Source organism: Manacus candei, unplaced genomic scaffold, assembly GCF_025592945.1.
Source record: "Manacus candei isolate 608988 ecotype Guabito, Panama unplaced genomic scaffold, ASM2559294v1 h1tg000037l, whole genome shotgun sequence".
Classification (NCBI taxonomy): Eukaryota; Metazoa; Chordata; class Aves; order Passeriformes; family Pipridae; genus Manacus; species Manacus candei.
This window is the reverse complement of record NW_026138085.1, coordinates 7369443-7392971: the sequence shown is the minus strand read 5'-3', so window position 1 is coordinate 7392971 and position 23529 is coordinate 7369443. Positions and strand designations below refer to the sequence as shown.

Genomic DNA, 23529 nt, shown 5'->3' with positions numbered 1-23529 from the left:
GAGAGGCTTGAAAACACCAAGCTGGAGAAGGAAACTTGGGAAGTGGTAAGAATCCGAGAGCCTGGAGAGGTGGCAGACACCAAATCAGACACGAGTGCATGAGGGAAACATGCTCAGAGCTCCGGGGAACATGGAATTTTGGCCGGCACATCCAAGGCTGGCACAGCCCCAGCGCAGGAAGCCCCGGCGGTGCCACACTGAGCTCGGCAGGGACCACGGTCTGGGGTCACTGCAGAGAGCACCAGCTTACCCAAAACGGGAAGTGTTAATTCAGCTGGAATATGTACATCTAGTTCAAGGACCTAAGGAAAGAATAAACGTGGATTCCCGCAGGAGAAAGCTCCACAGCCAGAACAGCACAGCTTTAACCGTTCAGGGTGACTGCGCTCACGAGAAAAGCTCCGTGACAGGAAGGAGCAGGAGCCTGTGCAGTTGAATTTCCTAAGCAGTGACAGAAGCCCTGTCATTTCACAACCTGGAGTACATCTCCTTAGTCATTAGTGACTGCAGAGAAGGAATGATCCTGCAAGAGAAGAATAACTGCCAGAGAAGTTCTTTCATCTCGAGCTTTGCAATTCTATGAACTTGATTCCTTATTTTCTTACTTTAACACAGTTAGCAAGAGATTTTACATATATCTAACCCTGCTCTATCTAAATGTAATCTGTTAAACTTTCCTGACTTGTTTCCAGACACTCCCTCTTCATCCTAGGCCTTTCCATCTCCCAGCTCAGGGTGTTCTGCTCTCACAGATGACACCAACATCGCCTCGTCCCTGGTACAAACTCAGACAGACAGAGAAATCAAGTGACAAGGAACACAAGTGGTCTCACAGAATGGTCTGGGTCTGAAGGGACCTTCAAGATCACCCAGTTCCACCCCCCTGCCACGGGCAGGAACACCTTCCACAGCTTCTCTGGGCAACCTGTGCCAGGGCCTCACTACCGTCACGGGGAAGAATTTCGTGTTAATCTCTGATCTAAACTCAAATTTAGATATCTGATCTCCAGCTTAGTTATTTCTTAGCCTCTGCTGAAGGTAACTGTGAGCCTGTAGTAATGTGATGGAAAGGAAATACGCCTGTAGAACAAACCACATGTGAGTAACAAACTGAAATTATGTGGCTGAGAACAATTATTGCCACAGAAAAGAGACCTCAGAGTCACCAAAATCTCCAGACTTTTCTTACATCCTCACACAAGCAGACCCCAAACACGACACGCCAACAAACAACTCCCAGCTCTACACACATGTTGCTGCAGCCTCTTGGAAGCTGCTCATATTCTCTCCACGTGCCCACGAAAGGCCAAATCTCCCTATGGGAGAGGTGCTGCTTTCACGTCTCAGCTCTCAAGATTCAACTCTTAATATATCCACCCTCCACACTTAAATTTCTCTTGATCTGGAGCAAAGAATAAGAGCAGCAATGATTATAAAATTCACTAACCAAGAGGATGAGCAGGAAGGAAGGGAGGTACCAGAAACAGTCACAGGCAGTTGTGTCACCTCTTATAGAATGTGAAAATGAACATATGAGAGGGGACACCACGACAGCAGTTTCACCATCACCTCATCACAGGTGCTTAGAAGATGCTGAGAGCTGCTCTCTCAGTCAGTAAGGGCACAAGTCACATCTGCCCTTAGTCACCTCTGACATCCAGGAGCACCCACGGTGGAAAATGACGTGTGGCAGAATGTCCCTGCCAGCAGCTACAGAAGGAAGGAGGAAGTGGTGTGCACATGCCAACTTATCACAGACCACCTGGAACCTCAGGACAGATTTCTGCTGCAGCTATTTATCTCCAAACCCCCCAAAAATGTGAACTCTATGGTTTGTGCAGATAAAAACATATGGCATCTTCTCATTAAAGTGATGGGTAATAATCACGCAAAAGCATCTGCACATTCCAGCTTCCTCAAAAGACATCCTCAAAGTCCAAGTAATATTTTACTGGGGTTTTATCATGTTTTATCAAGTTCAGATAGTTAGAACGGGGAAGAATGCAAAAGGTACAAATTACTTTGTTTGGGTTTCTGTGTGGCATCTTGCACAAAACCTCACCCCAGGGGCTCAGTCTCACTCTCTCAATATTTGAGACAAGGAGAAAAGTCATAAAACTTTTATGATGTTTAAAGGAAGTATCAGGGACCTGAGAAAGTTTTGAGACTAGAGTTGAAATTTGCTCTTTTCTTTCACCACTGTTAAAACTGTACTGAAATCACAGGGGCAGATTCAGGTGTTACAGTATCAGAAATATTTAAAGTTATTACAGAGTGTCCAAAGGAGGGACACAAAGATGGTGAAGGGTCTGGCGAGGAAGCTGTAGGAGGAGCAGCTGAGGGCACTTGGCTTCTTGGGCTGGAGGACACTGAGGACAGACCTCACCAGGGTTTGCAGCTTCCTCACTGGGGCAGTGAAGGCCCAGCTCCGACTGTGAGACCAGTGACAGGACCCAAGGGAGTGGCTGGAGCTGTGTCAGGGCAGGGTTAGGTTGGATATCAGGAAAAGGTTCTTCCTCCAGAGGGTGGTTGGGCACTGAACAGGCTCCCCAGAGAAATGGTCACAGCCCCAAGGCTGACAGAGTTGGGCAATGCTCTTGGAGACAGGGTGGGATTGTTGGGGTGTCCTGTGCAGGGCCATGAGGTGGATTTGATCCCTGTGGGTCCCATCCAACTCGGGATATTCCATGGTTCTATGACTCTAACCGCTGAACAGAGGAGAGTTTGCTCTCTCACAGAGCTGCAAATACACTGTACAGCAGCCAGGAAATGATAAAAACTGACATTCGTACATTAATAAAGGCAAGATATTGGTAACATTTTTTGTTCCTCACCAACAAGACCTGCCCCAGTCCCAGTCCAACCACTGTGTAACTCCAGTGTGACCCCCCCCTTTGCTGGGACTGTCTCACACCTCCCACAACAGCAGCCCAGGAAGTTTAATCACATTTGCCTCATTAGAGAAGACAACAAAATGACAAATCCAGTGCACAAACACTCCCACAAAGCACTTCACTAGACCTCGTTCTGCAGTAACACCCCCAGGCTGCAAATCCCCTGTGCCAGGGACCTGGGAGAATTCAGGAGTTTTAAAGGAATGTCAAGACCTGGAAATACACCCGAGAAAAGTTCAGCTGGGAGGGAGCAGGCAATAAGGTAACAAATAAATGCACACACTGAGGCAGAACAAGTTCATTTTAAGGAGTGATGTTGAGAAAGGGCCTGGTCAGTCCCACAGGGACAGGTGGGGGGTCTGATGCCATCACTGGAAACAGGGGAATGTTTAAAGCCACCAAGTCTTCCAAAGAAAATGACCAGAAAAGGCTGTAATAAGGCAAGGAGATGGGATGGTCGTACAGGGTTTCCCACACCTGTCCCTTTCCAGGCTGCCTTTCCATTGTACATCAATTTCCCAGGCTGTACATGAGATATGGGTACAAACACTCAGTAGTCCCCCAAAATTAAGTTATTTATTTGCTCATGTCAAGAAGAGAATCAAAGTCAGAGCACTGAAAGCACCAACACCTAGGTTACACGTTTCAACACTTTCTTGCTTTGTTTTGTTCACTGGGAAAGGGAAAAGAGTCAGTCCAGGCTCAAGGGATGTCAAGCGACTGCTCTTCTATCACCAAGTACAACACAACCCCCACCAGGGACGAGGCTTTACATAACAACCCTCCACTCATCCGCTCACGGGATGCGACTGTGTCCATAACCCCGAGTCTCCCCTGCCCCGACCTTCGGCAGCACCTGCCCGGACGCACCTCCCGTGACCGCGGCAGCCCCCAGACACCCCCCAGAACCCCTCCAGCCTCTCCCGGTCCCGCCCGCTCCATCCACGGGCCCCGAACCGCGGAGAGCAAAGGGGAAGGAACAAAGCCCTGACGTCAATTACCGGAACAGGCTCAGACTCATCGCTGGGCCGGGAGCGCAGCGGCCCCGCCGCACCGGGACCCCCCGAGCCCCCCGTTCCAGGGGTACCCCGGGCTGCGCCCCGCGGGGAAGGGCACGACGGAACCCCCTCGACTCCCCGGGGTGTCACCGCGGGGCTCGAGCGCGGGGAAACCCGCGGCTCCCGGCGGGAGATGCGCCGCGGAGCGGCTGCTCCCATCCCCGGTCCCGCCGGGGGGATCCCGGGAGCGCCTGGGGCTGCGCGGGGCGGGGGCGGCGCTGCCCCGGGGCGGCGGGAGGCCCGGCCCGGCCGCGCTCACCTGCGCGGGCCGCTCCGCTAGGCCCGGACCATCTCCTGGCTGCCGCCACCGGCGAACGAAGAGGCCCGAGGAGCCGCCGGCGAATCCCGGAGCGCCTGGGGCGGGCCCGGCCCGGCGGGGGGGGCGGCTCACAGCCGGGCGGCGGCTCCGCAGGGGTCCCGGCGGTCCATGGCGGGCCGGGGCCGTGCTGGCGGCTCGCAGGGGTCGGGCAGGGCCGCGGCGCGGGCGGGGCTTTGCTGGGTCGGGCCTGGGCCTGGTCCCGGTCCCGATCCCGATCCCGGTCCCGCCTGGCGCTTCCCGGCGGCCCCCGCGCGCCGCCGCCGCCCCGATCACGTGACACGCGGGGGACCCCACGTGACCTCGGCGGAGCGCGCGCGTATGAAGGCGGGGCCTCCTGCACGGCCACGCCCCCTCGCGCGCCGGCGGCGGGAGGGTCACGTGGCGCAGCGCGCGCGCGCGGGGAGCGCTCCCGCATGTGCTGGCGCCCCCTGGCGGCGGTCGGAGGGACCGCGGGACCCCCGGGACTGTCCCGGGACCCCCCCGGGACTGGGCGGGATATCGGGAATCAATTCTGCCCTGGGAGGCGGCTGAGGCCCTGGCACAGGTTGCCCAGAGAAGCTGTGGATGCCCCACCTCTGGAAGTGTCCAAGGCCAGGTTGGACGGGACTGGAGCAACCTGGTCTAGTGGAAGGTGTCCCTGCCCACGGCAGGGGGTTGGTCTTAATGACCTTAAAAGGTCCCTTTCAACCCAATACATTCTGGGATTCTCTGATATTCTGGTGTATCACACACATCTGGATGGACAAACAAGACTGTGATGATCCACCTCACACAGAAGCCACATTTCAGTGTCCCTTAAAGGCACAGCTTGGACAAATACCTGTTCATAAAGCAAATTAAACCCAGGGGTTAAGTCATGTTGAATCATTTCTTTATCAACCAAATCCATTTGATAGTGAAACTCCTATTTATTAAGGACTCTTCTCTAAGAAAATAAATCAATCCACTAATCCACATGAAACTGTATAATGCACTTTTCCTTGTGAGCACCCAAAACCTGTTTCTGAGTAGCAGATGTTTGGTTTAATAAAGCCCTGGATTCAAAGATCGGGTTGTCTCCCCTTCTCCTGCTCTGCCCTCCGTTCCCAGTGTTTCTCCTTGAAAGGTGATGCCTTTTCCCGAGGCTGTTTTCCTGCCAGGCTGCATCAATTGCTCCTCTCCAATGAGCAATGGCAGCTTTGCCTGGAATTGCAGGGATTAAAAGGGCTGTTCAGAGCTGTGCAGGGCCTGTAACTGCTGAGTTAATGCAGTAATTTCTAGTTAGCAGGGGTTTAATAAAATTAATGATCTTTTGCAGCTTTGGGAGACAGTCCTGAAAGAAGTACCTTTCCCTTGTTAAAAAAAATTGAATCAAAGCATCCAGCAGGAGATCAGGAAACTATCTAGTGGCACATGAACCACAGTAAGGCCCTGGCCAGGCTGGGGGAGTTTACTCTGTAAAATAAGAACAGGTAGAGAGAAAGTAAACAGAAAGGGTAAGTAAAAAAAATATTGTATATTAAACATTTCTTTAAAAAGACTGAGTAGAGAGAGGGACTTATGGTTGGACAAGTTACTGGGGAGCAGTGCTACCCTTCTGAGGCAATGCAAAAGCAACTTCAGATGAAACCATCTGCACACAAACACCACAAATATTTTATATATTTGCAGTAATCATCAACTTAGCAACTACTGTTTAATAATTTATTAACTTTTCCCATTAAATGGTACATTCACTCAACAAGACTTAAACAATTTTCTGGTAGTTTTATTTACAGTCTGCAGCTTGTTCTGTAAAACACAGGAGTGGTCACAGAGACACACAACGTACGCGTTTCCAAACATTTAAATAAGTACAGTTTATTCCAAAGTAATTGTACACACTACTTTTCCCCATAAAAATATAAAAAATAGTTTAGTTACTATATTTTACCTAAACCAAGATATTTAAGAATTCTTCCACATGTGATGCCCCCTCCCCAGTAAGAGCACTCCAACAATAACAAATTTAGGAGACTGCATCACAAAATAAAATACTAATACCAACTGCTTCAATCCACCAGAAAAAACAAGTAACTCCCAATCTGCAACCAATCCTTGTTCTGCAGCGTGTTTGGATTCTGCTTCTGTTAGTTTTGTGGGGTTTTTGCACTACTTTGCTTCTCCCGTGGCAGTTCTCAGACATGTACAAAGTGTTACAAAGAGTGATTGATTTTACTGCAGATTGTAATTCACCATGTGCCCAACAGCATGGCCTGGTGATCCTGCATTACACACATTTCTCGGAAAAAATATCAAAAGGGGAACACTTTCCTTTGGGAACTTAATTTCTTTTCTGCTTTTCTTACTGAGCATCCAGTGAAACAGCCTTTCCCCCCATCTCCTTGAAAACAGCACCCAGTTTTGTTACTATTTCTCTGGTTTACTGACTATATTCTGTATGAGAAGCTGATGGAGTCCTGAAAAACACCCACTCTCAAGCCCTTGTCTCACTGGGATACGTTTAATTTACAAAAAAAGGCACAAGGATGAAACTCCAAAGCAGCATCAGCTCTAATTCACTGCACTGCTGCTTTCTGACAGACTCTGTGTCTCAGAAAACACTACAAATACATGAGCCAAGGACACAGGGAGTGGAAAGCCCAAAGCCTCTGGGCAGGACAAGCACTACATTGATCAGTAACAACTCAACACTAGTTAAATTGGATGTTGTAGTTAAGACTTGACCTGGAAGCATCAGGAAAAGCCATCAGAACACAAGCTCAGCAGCACAGAATCCATTTGTCACCAGCGAGATGGAAGGCCCTGTGTGTGACACATTGTGCATTCAGGTTCAACAATGCCAGAGCTCCACAGCAGCACTGTAAAACTTCTGCTTTTAACAATTTAGAGGATTTTCTCAATGGAACTGAAGCTGTCATTAAGAGAGGAACAGCACATGATGCACAGCATAATCTGCAATAAAAAGCTCTTGCTTTCTAGCATGTAAACATCCAGGTTACTGGACCTTAGCTCATATAAACAAATCTGATGATAGATTTTTTTTTTTAGAACTAAAAAAGTAAAGTCTTCCATAAAAGGATAAACCACAAAAATACTCTTTCAGTAAGTCTCACGTGCCCTTTGATACCTCCCCTGTGGTATGAACAACTATGCAAAAAACACTTAAGAAAGTTTTAGCAGTAGAAATGTTGACCATTGAACTGTTTGGCAACAGTGTGCTCCAGACACCTCTGAGTGGTGTCACTCCCTCCACACCAGTCCTGCCCCACTCCAGGCTATTTCTTCTTCTTCTTCTTTGGGGGCTCATCATCAGAGCTGCTGTCACTGCTGCTGCTGCTGCTGCTGGAGGAGCTGGAATCTGAGTCGAACTCTGAAGAGGAGGAAGTGCTACTGGAGGATGGGGAAGATGAGGAAGAAGAGGAGCTCTCATCACTGTCACTGTCATCGGAGGAGGAGGAGGTAGAAGAGTCCTCGCTGTCAGAGGAGGAGTCGCTGGTTGAGCTGTCGCTGCTGCTGCTGCTGGAACTGGTCACACTTTTGGATCTGGGAGAGAACAACCAGCTGAGAACAGCCCTGCCAGCACCCCCACATCACACAGTGTTCTTTCTGCTGTGTTGTAACCCAAAGATCAATTATCTGGCCTGAACATTTCCAATCTCAGACAAATTCCTGTGCCCTCCCCTCCCCTTTTCCAACCCTGAACGAATGGATCTTGCCCAATACAGCAATGGCAGAGGGACACCACATAATCCAGCAGGACTGCAGAGAGAGGGTAAGTGGGAAAGCTGGCCAGGATCTTGTCCCTAGCAATGACCACAGGCTTTACAGACCTGGCTGCAGGAGAATTCTGAATGTCCTGTACTACGAAAGCCTCAGGGAAAATTAGCCAAGCTCGGTTCCCTGCTCCCCTCTGCAACACAGTGAAGTTCTGGCAGTGTAAGATTTGGGGGAGGTTTAATCAGTGATTTCACCAAGGTCAGAACTGTTCCCAATGAAAACTGTTCTTAGATTACTCCTGGCAAAAGAACCCAAATTATCTGCCACTACAGGATGCCTACGTTTTCCAGGTAGAGAAGGGGTGGAAACAATCCAAGATACAGACAGAATGATGAACACAGCAAAGAGGATTTCTGTATGCTCTGCACATTTTTTTCCATGTTTAGCCCTTACTGAGGACATTGCTCTCAAGATCAACATCTCTGATTAAGTGAGGCAACATCAATTTCAAGAAAGTACAATTCAATTCTCCCATAGATCTTCCTCCCAACAAAGTGTAATGGCACTGATTCACCTCCCTTCCCAAAGTCAACCAAAGAACATGCAAAACTGTAAATTATAATAATGCAGAATCTCCTTTCCATTAGAAAATTAAAGTAGTATTTTTTATCAGAAGGGTTGTTTCAATACAACTCATGAAATGCCTGTGTTAAGGTTATTAAAGAGAGACTGATTTTGTATCAGCCATGTCAGCTGGCAAATGTGGGAGTGTGTGTTGAGCTATGAACCACAGAAGTTTTTATAATACATCTGTAATCTGTTATCTCTGTGTGTGCAGACACAACAGCTCTTTATTACAGATAAATCCACAAGGGCTGGTTAAATACTTGTTGTCTGGGAAAAACTACTTTTAAGATGAGGAAAACAAAACACACAAAAAAAAAATGGGACAAGTTTCAGTCTAACCAGTTCCATTAGATGTGCAGAATCCTTGACATGGGCAGGAATCAGTCAGAGGATCCCCTGAGCGGTAACTCTTAACATCCTTTTCCAGATCACCTCTCACACAATCCACAGCAGCAGTCCAGTGTTTAGGTTATAATCCAAAACCCACTCATACAAACATCAGAATATTGTACTGCTTCTCCTGGAGGAAAGCAATAGCTGCATTTGGGAGAGGAAACAGGCAGGGACTTGTTTTCAGGTGATGCAACATGGAGCCTGTTGGTACTTCCAGGAGGAGGATGGAGATGGCAGCGAGTAAAATTCAAATACAAAACGTAATGTGAAGGAGGTAACGTGACAGTGCAGATGTTGTAGGTTGGTAGATGTAAGATTTTGGGTCTACCACACCACTGTCAAAGTACAGAATTTCTCCAGCAGATAACATTTCTTCTCCTCAAAACAAGTTTCTAAAAGTTAATCTCCTGTGTGATCCTGTGCCCCAGCTGTGGCACAAGTGCTGGTATCACCCAGGCTGTCACCCTCCTCTGCTCCAACCCCCCCAGGGGTTTTAAACCCTCACAGGTGCCACTCACATCCAACCTACAATTCTGGGCACAGTAACAGCTGGGGCCTGAAGAAACAAGTGAATTAGAACACAATTCCACCCTTTAGAGAGGTGTGATGTGATATAAAGTGGGCTTTCCATGGATAACCAAAGCATGGCAGGTGGGAATGCTGAAGGACACGTGCACCTGGAAGGCAGCTCTCTGTCACCTGAGGTCACAAGACTCTGCAGCAGCTGCTTTGCCTGAGCCTGTTTTTCTGGTTGAACCTGAGATCATTTATTACTGTTTATATCAAAACAAACATACTCTGTGTAAAAGGTTCGTGCTCCTACTGCCAGAACCTGAACTTTTGCATAGTTTTATTTTAAATCTGGAACTTATATACCCAGTGGTAACCCTCTGCTGAATTGTTCACATTTAATTCCTCCCGTATAATAAAAATATAAACAGCAAACTATCTGAAAAGGAGTTTATATTGATGGATTTGGTGCTTGCATAAAAACAGGAGAATAGCTCAAATCTACAAGAGTTTTAAAATGTCAAGGAAAAAGTGACCAAACCACCCAATCCCCCGAGGACCCTTTTGCTCTGTTCATTTTTGCATTGGTTTGGAGCTCAAATACTCTGAAAATAATTCTGCCAGTAAAGGCTGCAGCATCTGAGAAAGCTGAGACAAGAAGGGGCCTGTGTTATACTGTTTCGAAATTAGTTAATTTATGATCTCACGGGTCCCAAGTAACTCCAACAATAAATGGGCACTACTGGGAAAGGAGCCTTTGATAAAACACACACTGATAGCCAAGCATTCCAATAAAGTCACATTCCACAAGATAACCTGAAATAGAGGCATGTTTTAAAGACCTGCTGTGCCTTATTCACTGACTGCCACACAAGGCAACAGGCCTGGTCTTTAAACACCTCCTGAAAACTGGTTTTAGATCAGATTTAGAGAACTGACAACTAAATGAGAAGAGATACTGAGGCTGTTACAGGACAGACATTCCCCCCTGGAGTAAAACTCCCAACACGATCACCAGGAGTGTTACAGCCTCAGTTCTGGCTGCTCCTCTGCTAATAAAGCAAATTCCCAAGCAAACATTAATGCAAAGTCAAGTACAAACAATGTCAAAAGAGTTCTTGGCTCCAACTAGTACTTGGAGTGGGGGAAGGTTTAGTTCCTGGATTTTGGTTTGGGATTGAGGTGGTTCTGTTTGGTTTTGGGGTTGGATTTTTGGTTTTTAGGTGCTTTATTTCATTCTCTAGACAAAGCTTCAGAGAGAGAGAGCAAGCTGGCAGGAGGGAATGAAAACAACAAAAGACAGAGCAGGATGAACAGGTGGAACAATGTCAGACCAGAAAACAGTGTGCCAGTATTGCACAACTGTTTCAGAGACACTTGATGGACTTTGAGGCAGAAATACAAACCTTTTTTATCATTAAAGCAAGATCATGCAGAAGTAGGATGATCAGGAGGGAGAAAAGTAGAGAACCAGGAATTTAGAGTTTTTGGATAAGGAGGACTAGAAATTCTCCAAATATCTGTCAGACAAAAGCCTGCAACAGGCTCAGAGCAGTAAAGCCAAAACTTATTTGCAATGTTGACTTTTCCCACCCCCTCTCAAACTCCTGCAACACCCAGTGCAGGATCCCAGCCAGGATCAGCTGCACCATTTGCCACCCATCTCACATACCTTTTTTTCTTGGTCTTCTTTTCTGCAGCACTTTCTCCAGCACTAATTAAGGGAGGAAAAATAATGGCTTTGATTAATGTGGTAGGAAAATTAAATAAATAGCAGCACAGTGAGTTTAATATGAGCACACAGAGAGCCATAAGGGCACCAGGCAGCTCTTCTCAGTCCTGAGCAGACCAGAGCACAACAACTACAAGGCAGGAGAATTAAAAAAAATCACAGCAATTCACCTCTAATTTTCTATGTTATGGATGCCTTACTCTCATCTTTGCTTCATTTTATATGGACAACAGCATTTTGAGATGGGAAGGCACAGGAGAAAAGGACACAAAAAATTGTATAGAACTATATTTAGCAATAACTGAATTGATGGAAGCAAAGAGTAAAACACTGAATTAGCCTGTAGCTTTCACATTTCTTTTGAGTGCAAAAAGAAACAGAAAAATCTATTTATAGTGATGCTTTCAAGGTATGTCTTTCAGATTCCCATGCGACCATCCAGTCACACAAAGTTTTAGTGGTAAGTGACACAGAAGAAAGTTTCTTTTAACAGAACACTGAGGGAGATGTACTTTTTCAAAGAAGTCTTCACTGCTGGATTCTCTTTTCAAAAAGAAATCAAAATTCCTTCAGTCAAACGTGCCAGTCACGTGCTGTTTTCAATCCACTGCAGACACACAGCACATAATTCAACCTGGAATGTACCTGTGTGATTCAAGTATTCCCTCATCAAATCCTTACAACACAACGTGCCACTGATCTATGAGGAAGTTGTACATTTTCATGATCCAGGATACCTTTTTTGCTCAACTGAAACTTATTATTAGAAGCCATTTTGAATACATAAAAATGGAAGTGAAAACTGCAAATATATTTCATTCAGGCATTAGAAAACAGTATGTGTTGATAAAGACTACAGAAAGGGTAGAAAGAAGAAAGTGTTAAGTGTAACCTGCACTGTATTTCAGTAAAAGTTCAATGCTCTTTTTAAGCCAGAAAAATGAGATTTTTCCAATTTTTTATTTTCACACATACGGTATGGAAACATTATCATCATACAGAGGAGTTTTTCACACTCCCCCACACTCTCCTGTGGGCAAGAGGAAGATTCACTGATATTCAAATTCCAACCCAAGTTATAATCCCTCCTGTTCAGATTTACATTCCTAAGGCCTTACACCCTCCGAGGGTCATCAGGTGTTCACAGGTAAGATGAGTCACTGTGAGAAACAGAATTAAACCCCAAAGTACCTTTGAGAAGACAGGACCTCACTGAGTGTGTGAGGAACCCGGGCACAGGGCTGTGCCTCCCTCTAGTGTGTAAGGTGTAGGTTACTACAGGAGTTACTCCAGGCCCTGCAGTCAGACCTGCTCTGGGCACTCCCTCGCTCTCCCTGTGGCCCCACCGTGCCTTCAGAGCCATAAATCACACTCTGTGTTGGGTTCAGTGCAGTAACATCACTCAGGAATGAGCATTCTCTCACCTTTCCTCCCCTCCCAACTCCTGCCCCAGGCTGGGCAGGCAGTGAGGGTTTTACTGACACCTCCAGAGTGTCCATCAGAATCGTGGGGTCAGCACCGGGCCAACAGAGGGATCCTGGAACAACTGTGACATGAGTTCATGCTGAAATAGCTTGGATGTGGTTGTCAGAAGTAAATATTGACCTTATTAGGCTGTGTTTGCCTTCTGGTTAATGATTCCTGCCTGGATCTTTAAAGGTGGTGATACAAGCACTCCAAAGCAGAGCTGTGGGAGACCCAGCTCCTCTGTGACAAGGAAGAACCCTCCAATACAAGTGATACAAAAAGCAAAAGTGTGCTCTAGGAAGCTGTTTTTCCACAAAGGAAAAGCTTCATCCTTGGAAGTGTAACACTGGCATCTAAGGAATAGGATCCCTTATGGCACAGCTAAGGAGCTTATGATTATATAACCCCTGTGAATCCAGCCCAATTTAACCAGGATTAAACACTGCTCCTACCTAAGGATTACTCAGTCTTCCATTCACAAGATGACTTTTCACAGCACATGCCCCTCACACTGAGGACTGTTACAGCCCAAAAACCTCCATTTGTGACAGACTGGACAGTCCTGGAATTCCTACATAAAATTATCCCATCCTCAGACTCAAGCACAAGGACTAGGCTTCAAGGAATTTCACCCTCAGTTGGCAATTCTCCAACATGAACCTGCAGAATTCACCAGAAATGCGGCAGAAAAGAAACAAGGGAAAAATCTGAGTCTCAAACTCTGCCTAAAAACCTCGAGTTTCTAAAGAACCCATCCAAACTCTGTCTCCAAGCCGAGCAAGTTTCAGAGGCCCAAGCACTCCTGATGTCTATCTGCAATACTGGGTGACTGTAATTACTTCAGGATTACTCATTGGATCAAAATTAATTTCAAAATCAAACATTTTACGTGGCTCTTATCACAAGCTAATGAGCCTCCACTTCAGTCAGTGTTTCAGGCCTGTGACTCATAATTGCTGCCTGAGCTGCAACAGCTGCCGGAGCCACAGGAGCCCTGTCTGCCAGAGGTACCACCCTTCTCTCTCCCACTAGGATAACAGCAAAAGGTGGGAATGCTCTCCATAACTCACATCCTGGCAGTGTGATGACCCACAGCCAACACACTGAGCTGGAAGTGGCAGTGACTGAGGGCACGTGTCCAAATCCTCAGTAATTCCAGCTGCAAGGGCTGGGAGGGACCTCACACGGTCCCTCCTTGGGGCTGAGGCAGCACCTCCCCAGCTGCCAAAATCAAACTGCAGTTGCAATGGCAGAGATAACCCTCACACATACAGGAATTTTATGGAAAACTGACGTGTTGCATTGTTTTTTGCTCTAGAGCTGCTTGTTAAAACAATTATTAACCTTGGGGGAAGAACACAAAGTGTACTGAAAGCAAAGCAGAAAGGAAATCACACACCACATGCAGAGTTTCATTTAGATTTCTCTGTTAAGATGCATCTTTCACTTTCTCAGATGTCAAAACAGGAAATAATTATGCAATTCAGTGAGGTGTTGTTACTTTATGCTTGAGAGTTGAAACCACCTGATAACTCCACTCCCATTCACCTGTTTAACCAGTGCAGCTCCCAGGGAGCAGCAGGGGCTGGGCTGGCACAGACACTGTCAGGTCGTGCCCAGAACACCAGGTTTAACTCCACATTCTACCAGCAAACCTGAACAGAAGGGCAAGAGTTGCCTCTTTGTTATAAACACATTTGCAGTCCTCACACCCACCTGCTTGTACCAGCACATAAACATGAAATCAAGTAACCAAGGAATTCAGGAAACTGCTCCATTAAGAAATGGCTCCAAGTGTTTTAACTTTGGCTTCGTGGATTTTTTTTTGTTACAGACAGGCCAAAATGCTTTTAAAGTGTATTTCAGAGGAGCAGGTGTTAATGAGAGACTTAAATTAAATTAATTTAAATGTTATTTTTAATTCTGTGGGACCTGAGTATACATATTCCACCTAATATGCAAATCATCTCTAACATTAGGCAAACATCACACAGTCTGGAGGAAAAGATCCCAGAAAATGGTCTGGGACACCATCTTTGCTTTTATTTCATTGATAAACCAGGCATTTCATCCTGCCAATCTTACCTCTGTTGCAGTAATAGTTGTTTTTCTTTCTCTTTCAGGATTTTGGCCAGTTGAGCTGTCCTTGAAGGCCTGTGCAGGTATTTTCTCTTCCCTGTACATTCATATGTCCAATGGCCAAACTCTAAACACTTCTGACATCTCACATGCTGCTTGTTTGCCTCTCTAGAAAAATGCAGAATTGCTTAAGTGACTCAATCCAAGTCTGTTTAACCTAGTAAAAAATTATTAATTTTTTTATCATGCAGATTTTTAACCACATCAAGTCATGATTAGACCAGATATTCACAGGTGCTTCAGCTTTTCTCTTAAATCAGGACACAAACAGTAATAATCAGGTACATACAGAATTTAAGCAAACAGATTTTCAGTTACTAATACATTTTCACATGGGAACAACTACACTGCATACAATTTGCAGGTGGTTGTAGATTACTTCAGGTAAATAATTGAAATTAGGGTTTAGAACACAGTTAGCAAAAAGCAGCAGCTATATTTCAAAACCCCAGAATTTAACACTCAGGCACCAAACTGCCCAATTCTCACAAACAGCCTAGGACTCCCAGAGATGCTCCTGGTTGTACCTTATTTGAATTTACTAAGATTCCTGAGAGCCTGGCAGAAGGTTTATCACAGGAACAATCGGATTCCTGCTCACTTTGTGCACAGTAAATCCAGCCAGACTCCCCTGATTCCCCTGTGCCCCCAAACACCTGCAGTGTCAGTAAGAGTTCACATCCATGTTTCAGTTCTTGCACCGTGTAAAATTCTGTGAGCATTTTTAGAAAACAGGGAAGGGAAAACACTCCTACTTCCACACTCAAGCTCTTAAGCTGCTGTAGGGAAGCTTTGCAAAGCTGTTTTCCCTTCTCCTTTACAAATAAGGAAACTCACACACAGCCAAGGGACTGCTCAAGGTCAGGATCAAAATTAGTTCAGAGCCAGGACTGAACTCGGGACTGTGTCACTCCTTTCAGTGCCCTGTGACTCCTGTCACCTCTTCCCACCTTCTGTTTTTTTTCCAAGCACCAAAATACAAATTTTTCAAGGCCAGCCCATCTAAACTGTCTGTAATTACCAGCCTGGCTGAACTAGGAGGCTTCCAGACTGTTCATTAGTGAGAATAAAGTGACAGACCAGCAGTGAGCACTTTACCTCAAAATGAGCATTGCACTTCTAGGCAAGGTAGGAATTGCTTCTCCCTCAGCTTCAGCCACCTTTTGTGGCAGTTCTTGAAGGGAATCTTGTATTGAATATCCATCACTCATTCAATGCAGAGGCCATTTGGCTTCATATTCAAGCCTTAGAAATATTCAACTGAATCAGCACTAAAAAACTAATTAAACTTAAGCCTGCACAGCACAAGGAACTGGGACTGGAGCAGGAATCAGAATGTCTGGGAAGGAACAAAACTCAATGGCTTGGAGAGGTTTGTTTGTCTTTCTCTTGCACTTCAGGCTCTGCCACAGCAGTTACACAGAAGCTCAGGGATGACTCTCCCTCCTCTTCATCGACATAAAACCCCCAAAGTTGATGTTTTTCTCTCTCAAACCAGCCCAGACTTTTGTCCACAGGAACAACGTGGAAGTGTAAAGTAACAACAATATAACTCAGTGTTTCCAGGGCTTTAGTTCTACTCACATGAGTGGAGCAGATAATTCCATGCAAGCTAAAAAGACAAGGATTAAGTCCTAAAACCAATATAATGACCAGAACATCAGATCTGCTCACCAGCCACAGATCTGCAAACACCACATCAGCACCAACGAGTTTAACACTAATGAAAAGCACAAAACTGAAGCAAACTTTTAGCAGGGATCAGTGATCCCAACCCTGGAGCAAAGGCCGGCAGAGGGACAGCTCAGCACAGACCCACCAAGCACATAAGACATATCAAACCTAAGAAATAAGTCCTTGACTCAAATAAAATAGCAACTGAAAAGAAGTCTTTTAAAATGAGTCTTTTAAAATCCCAAATTACTTTCCACTAGAAAACAGGAAAGAGATTACTACTAAACCATGGAAAAGGCAGGAGAATGCAGAAACCATCCACATTCTGCCCAAGTAGTGTGATCAGGAAAAGAAAACCCAAAACACAGTCAAAGAACTGAAACATGAGAAATAAATTAATCTAAGGAAAAAACCACCATCCAAATCTACAAACAACTGCAAAAACAATGTCAGCAGCACGTGGGGGTGGGACACATACACACCTGCTGCACTTCCCAAACAAGCAAAAACATGGTTTTCCTCATTTCAGTGTTTGCAATCAGATCTTTATGGTGCTGAGGGGATTATTTGATTGCAATACCTACATCTAGCAAAGCTCGTTTGTGTTTTGGGGGTATTTTTTGCGGTTTTTTCGTTCTGTAAATGTACCACAACACGAAGCTGGAGATCACTTTTTTCTTAGTTGGGCTGTCGAGCGCCTGCGACGCGGTTCAGTAACCCGCCCGCACCACGAGACGCTCCTCGCTGTCCTGAGCGCACGGCTCCCGCTCCCTGGGTGCCGCTTCCCAGCGCCGGCTCCGAGCGCCAAAATCCAACAACTTCCTCTCCTTCCCCACCCGCCGCTCTCGCTCCCACCGTTTATGGAACCACGGAACACGCCAAGCCGGGCAGGACGCACAGGGATTCTCGAGCCCAGCGCCAGGCCGTGCACAGGACACCCCAATGCCATCGTCTCGTAGTCACCGCGGCTCACCCCAGCATTTTGGGGGGGTTCCCCTCCGCCGAGCAGCGCCCTCCCGGGACACAGCGCGTCGGCCAGGAGGGACCTGAGCGCCGGGGAAGGGCTCGGCCCCGCCGCTCTGCAGCCCCGTCCTCGCCCGGCACGACCCCCCTAGACCCTTCCCCCGGCCCCACTCACGCCTGTCTGCGAGCGATCAGCCGGTGCATGGGCGTCGCCATCTTAGCGCCCGGGCCGGAAGTGAGCGCGCCGCGAGGTGTGCCGGGAAGTGTGGCGGGCGCGGTGCATGCCGGGACAGGCCGCTGGCCACCGCCCGCTGGGGAAGCAGCGGCCGCCATAGAGAGCAGGTCCTCCGGCGGCCAGAGCGGCTGCGCCCGCGGGACTGCGCTCCCCAGCGCCCCCTGCCGCGCCCGCGCTGTCATTGCATCTGTGTTCAACTTCACAAACGGGCAACGGTTCATTTATTTCACTAAATGCCCATTTATTGCCTCTCGCTTGTGCCTATGGCAGGATAGTTCTATATTAATACTGAAAATGGTGGGATATAAAGTGTTTCCAGGATAGTACTAGGATGTTAAGTAGTTCCAGGATACTAATAGGAGGAGTAATCACAATTCAGCATTAAAAAATGCTTTCTTGGTGATTTCTGTCACAAAATTTCAGATATCCTTTTAAAACTGATCCCGTGAGAGAACAATGAGTTTTGATAAAGCCAATACATGAAGCCACATTCCTTTTGTCCTCTTCCTTGGCTGCCCTGCTCGTTCCAGCTGGCACAGATTCCCAAGGACCTGCCTGCCGGGTGTCAGAAAGCTCCCGCTGCCCCTCCTCTTCTTTGTCGTGCCAAAATCTCTCCTGCCCTGCCAGAGACATGAGGAGATGATGTGAGAGACAGAAATACTGCTGCTGGAATAGCTGGGGGCTGCAGCCCTGGCCGATGGATGGACGAAAGATTTGCCTTACAATTCCCAGATCCATCTGAACTGTATTTCCTAATGGAAGTTGCTATCTCACCTACAGAGCTTTCCTTAAAACCGGCCAGCTTAAAAACATTAAAATCCAAATGCTTCTCTTCATCACAAAGCAAACCTAGAACAGCCAAGTGAAATGAGCACTTGCTGCAGTGAACCTGAGCATGGACACGGTCCCTGCTGGGCCCTGACAAGTGCCATGAAGAGGAAAACTCCCATTTCCTGCCAGAGCATGGCCTGGACACCATTTCTGTGATGGTTTTCCCACGTTGTGATGGTGATTTCAGGGACCAGCCTCATCACAGCATGTTTTAGCACATCAGAGGAGAGAACACCAGGTGAGATCCCGTCTGTTGGGATATTTCAGATGACTTGCTTATGAGAATCAGAAATATGGGAATCCCTTCCTAGGCAAAAAATAAAGCAACATAAGCTCAAAATCTTTATGTTTCTCTGTTTCTTAACTTCCCAAGCAAGATGGGTTCCCTCATTCCTTCTTCTGCACATTTTCCTCGCAGCAAAAATTGCTGAACACAGTTTTCATGTGTTCATTGCTGGCATGATGTTTGTGTGATAGAAAGGGTCTCCTCTTCCAGCAGAGTCACAAAAAGGATTTGTTTCAACTACTCAACAGATAAGGAAATATCTGGGGGTAAAAAAAGTATTTATAATATATCTAAACTTAATGCCAGTATGGATGTCAGTCTGTTCTAGTAAAATCAATGCAGACACTCAGTGTTTGTATCAGTAACTAAGAGCAGACCCAGCTCTATGTTTTAGAATTCCAGGCTTGCATAATTCCAGACTCCATTGGTATCCACCATATAAACAGACAGTTAAAGGATGGTACAGCTGAAAGAAAAAAGATAGAACTGGTTTGAATTGTTCCTTCACATGAAGGAACCTTCTGGAGCCTCAAATCAGAATAGTCTTCATTAGGTCAGCTATTGTCAAAGTTTGCTGAAAGGGACAATGCATCCCAAAAATCTATGATCTATACGGACACTCAACCACGGTTCCCTTCAAAATAAAAAGTAAAAAACAGGCTTTGTTATTAGAATACATGAAAATGAACTAAATTGATGAGCTGTGAGGTCGGGATGAACTCCCCTGTCCAAGAGGGGGGAGTGTTGCTATGAGACTGTTATCCTGACTGTGCCCTTAGCCAGTGCCTGCTGGGGACTGTTCCCTGCACCAGCCTAGAAATCTCTGCCCTATTTTTGGATTCTCAGCTCACATTTTGGCAAACACTGAGCACATCCCTGTGTCACCAGATCCCAGATGTCTCCCGGTGGAGCGTGAAGCACGTCGACGAAGCGGGGACGTCACCCGTGTGTGCGGTTTGTGGGATCTCACATCATTAGCTGTGTCAGTGGAATGGATGACGTGGATCCAGAACAAATTCCAATGTTTTCCTCTCCTGGGCAGAGGGCCAGCAGCCTGGTGCACTCAAAGGAGCCTCAGCGGCAGGCGGAGGGTGCGGGATGGGGCAGCGCTCCCAACCCACACAGGGTGAGAGGGGAAGGCTTCACCCACACCATGTGTGGGCACAGCACACAAAATTCCGGAACTTTTAGGAGGCTTGTGGATAGTCTGGGTGGAGAAAATCTGGGCTGAGCTCCTGTCCACAGGGTTTCACCCATCCGGGATGGGCTCATGGCCCAGCTCCCAGTCCATGAGCAGCACAAGCACTGGCCCCATGGAAAAGGGCATGGCAAGGACAGACTGTGGCCTCAATCCTCCCTCTATTAGGATCTGTATGTTTTGGGATGACAGAGCTCAAAGTTACCCAGCAGGTACTCCTGCTGCTTCCAGTTATGTGGGAACTGTTTCACAGAATCCCATCTCTACACTTGGGCTGAGCCGTATTTAACAGTTTTCTTCCCCCAGCTCTCCTTAGCAGACTTTCCAGAGCTGGGTTGCTCCAATTGCTCCAGGATCCCCTTGCTTTCTGGTTTAATTTATGGGTGATCAGTTGATTTATCCATTTGTTGTTAGCTATTCCTTGATTTAATTACTTATTCCCATCCCCATGTGCTTACTTTCCACCCCCTGACCAGCCAGGTCAGATGCAGGTCACTCTCCTCTGCTATTATTTCCTACTGAAGTGCTTCCAGGTTTTTTGCTCTTAGTTCATGTGCCCATGACCTTAATCTTTGTACCATTGAACTTAATTCCAGTCTTACTACTCCAGTCACTGGGATCATGCGGTGTTTCACTGATACTGTTTTTATCACATCGAGAAATTTAATCACAATTTAAAAATTTCTCTCCTAAACTCTTGCATTCTGTGAAGGGACGTACACTCATATGGAGCATTTATAATTTTATTTTCTTTAACATACCCACTGTTTCATATTTTGAAATCAGATGACCCCACCCTTACTTTATCAATAAGTTACAAATTCTGTCTGCTGGACTCGCAGCTCTGTTCAGTGCCCCAGAATTCCATAGGGAGGCTGACACACTAACTGCACGGTGTCCAAATGAAGCCTCTTGCATTTTTCTGCCACGTTCCGCGGTCCAACAGGCTGAGAAGTATCTTACATGCTTAAAACCCATTCAGAAAGACTGCTCCAGGGCACTAATTTCCAGTGTTAAGAAATACATGCAAAATTATGAACTAGCCTTAATTATCCAATGATGATGTATGTGCAATACACAGCATCCAGGAACAAATAATTGTTTCAAATAATTTATATATTCCTTAGACTTATGCCTTTGTTGCTACAGTGCCCATCACTTTCCAATACTGGTTTTGTAGCTGCTTTCCTCCTTTTTTTCTGTTTGCATTTATTATGTTTCTGTGGGAATGTCCAGTTGGGATTTGTTTGGTGTGGGGTCTGTTTGGCTTGGTTTAATTTATAAACACAGGAAATCTAATTATCTTCCAAGTTTGATGGAAAACTATGGAAACCAGAATAAAAGGGAAATTTATCTTTTTCACATCTATTTCTCTGAAAATTCTTGAGATAACAGAACTGGTAGAACCCGGCTCCCATGTAACCTTTGGAAGCACAGACAGGCAGGATTTCAGAGAACTGGGTTATATGTGGTATGAGTCAGAACAGAGTTCTGGGCAACCTGATATCCCAGATCCCTCAGCTGAGGGGATCACAAAGCCCATTTCTATTTGAATATCCCAGAATAGGCTGATGACCCATACATTGGGTGACGTGCACAGCTATTTCCAGCAGCCCAAAGAATAGCCTGTGACAGATACCAGCCAGGGGTTATTTTAAGCCCACATTCGTGGTCGTGTTTGGCCGGCGTTAATGAATTGCAAGACTGACTTGGAGGTGCAATGAACTGTAAACTGAGGCTGGAGGTTCTGGAAGAACACTGGGATACACTGTGGGGGTGGATTTGCAGTATGCAGGCACTGAAATCATGTATCTGTTTTGCTTATAGATCATAAAGGATCATGTGAAATATGCCAGGCAAGGATTTATATGTGAAGCTCCCCAGAGGAGTAGGTTTTAAGAAAGTCTTGGGGCTGCAGACTGAGATCAGGACTGACCAAGGCACAGATTGAGTAAAGCACTGAATGAAGCACAGTATGGATACTCTGAAAAACAGACAAAATCACTCCTAGCATGCAAATTAACATCAGTATTTTCCCCATTTTTTATCCCCCTGGTTTTTGAGGGTCACACATCTGTAACACCTGCCAGGCCACAGGACACCCCTTTGCAGCTCCGAGCAGAGGGATGGTAGCACGTACATCACCAGCAACTTATTCCTTCTGTTAAAAATAGCCGTGAGTTTTGGGCCATGTTATCATCACATTTTGAATACTTTCTCTTAGCTGAGTTACCCCATCAGGCACTTCACTGTTCCATTCATTGTTCTCTCTCTGCAAATCACTCTTCACCAGGGAAGAAAAGATAAAGCCTTATTAAAGAATATATATTACAGGAGTTCAAGATAAGCTGCGTGTCTTTCAGCTGTCATCAAATCCTAATTATTGCTTAGAAATAGGTACAACAGTCTGTTCATGTTTTGTACATTAGAAGTCTCACTTCTTACAAGAAAAAACATTCAGAAAATAGAGGAGAGCGGGGAGAATTGTGGAATCTGTTCCACTTAGATGACTGCATCGCGACTCCTCAGGTTTTGGGTTGATTTATTTATTTTTTGCCTGGCTGGGGGCTGTATGTGGTGACCAGAACTGTCTGTTTGGGCTGGCAGGGCCCCTCTCCCCCACCTCCCTTCGGTCCCCACAGGCAGCAGCCCTGGCAAAGTCCCAGGGCCGTGTCCTGGCCCAGGGTCAGCGGTCACATCAGGGCACTCGGACACAGATCCCCTCTGACACCAGACTCTGCTCCCTGTCTCTCCTTTTCAAAGGGAAAGCGACAAATACAAGAGGAAACTGTTTTCCCGGTACTGTGGGTTGTACAATATTCCCACACGGACCAACGGCTGGTTCCGTTCCTTGGCACCTCGCTCTGCACTCAAGGATGTCGAAGGTCAAACACTTCATTAATATTCTGTCATTAGCACCGTGATGCAATTTCCAGCCCACTGGCAGCTGCCAGAGTGGCTCTGGGGCAAGAGTCCTTCCTTCCTGGAATATTGAATTTCTCCACCACGTGTTTTCTGTGTCACTAAAACAAGGAGCAGGGATGTAAATACAGTCCTGGGAACTTGGTAACGAGCGTACTGTTTATAACACATTACACTGATGTATTTTTGGTGTGTTTTATCTCAGAACTGAAAGCATTCCCAAGCATTCAGTTTCACCAAATCCATGGATATAACTATCAGAATTAGGTTTGTGGTCGGATGAATCCACCAATCCCTTGTGTTTTCATCCCAAAGCGTTCCCCTCAGCAGAACCCTCCCTGACCTCTGCTCTGCCAGGGGAAGCAGCACCACTGCTGGGTGTCCATTTCTCCCTTACCCCACTCCCACCACCACCGGGACCATGGAATGTGCTGGAACTATGAGGGATTCTTTGTATATTTTATTTTATTTTGTCTTTTAGGAATCCTTGATCCCTGAAAAGACTTTTCTCCAGCAAACCCACAAAACAGTAGTTGGCCAAATGTTGCCCTGAAAAACACATGTCCAAACTACAGTGAGAAT

The 23529-nt window shown here is 46.4% G+C and overlaps 2 protein-coding genes across 7 annotated transcripts in view; both read right to left on the bottom strand.

The window, feature by feature from the left end:
• Positions 1-4552, bottom strand: part of AFF4 (ALF transcription elongation factor 4) — a 64928-nt gene extending 60376 nt beyond the window's left edge. For 5 of the 6 annotated variants that reach the window (XR_007905606.1, XR_007905605.1, XM_051793955.1 and 2 more), the window contains exon 1: positions 4212-4552. The gene's annotated coding sequence lies outside the window, so the exon portion shown is untranslated. The remainder of the gene's footprint in view (positions 1-4211) is intronic. The other variant, XM_051793956.1, reaches the window with a different exon arrangement.
• A 1445-nt stretch (positions 4553-5997) lies between these two features.
• On the bottom strand, positions 5998-17772 carry ZCCHC10 (zinc finger CCHC-type containing 10). The gene is made up of 4 exons (XM_051793992.1): positions 17651-17772; positions 14785-14946; positions 11173-11214; positions 5998-7796 (listed from the first exon to the last, which is right to left on the bottom strand). The coding sequence occupies exons 1-4, from the start codon at positions 17689-17691 to the stop codon at positions 7529-7531; spliced, it is 513 nt and encodes a 170-aa protein (XP_051649952.1). The 5' UTR covers positions 17692-17772; the 3' UTR covers positions 5998-7528.
• Positions 17773-23529: the final 5757 nt, after the last annotated feature.

Coding starts and splice junctions, on each gene's coding strand:
- ZCCHC10 (XM_051793992.1), bottom strand. CDS start 17,691: ATGGCGACGCCCATGCACCGGCTGATCGCTCGCAGACAGGC. Junction 11,215..14,784: donor CAACTATTACTGCAACAGAG/GTAAGATTGGCA, acceptor TCCCTTAATTAG/TGCTGGAGAAAGTGCTGCAG. Junction 7,797..11,172: donor AAGAAGACCAAGAAAAAAAG/GTATGTGAGATG, acceptor GTTCTCTCCCAG/ATCCAAAAGTGTGACCAGTT.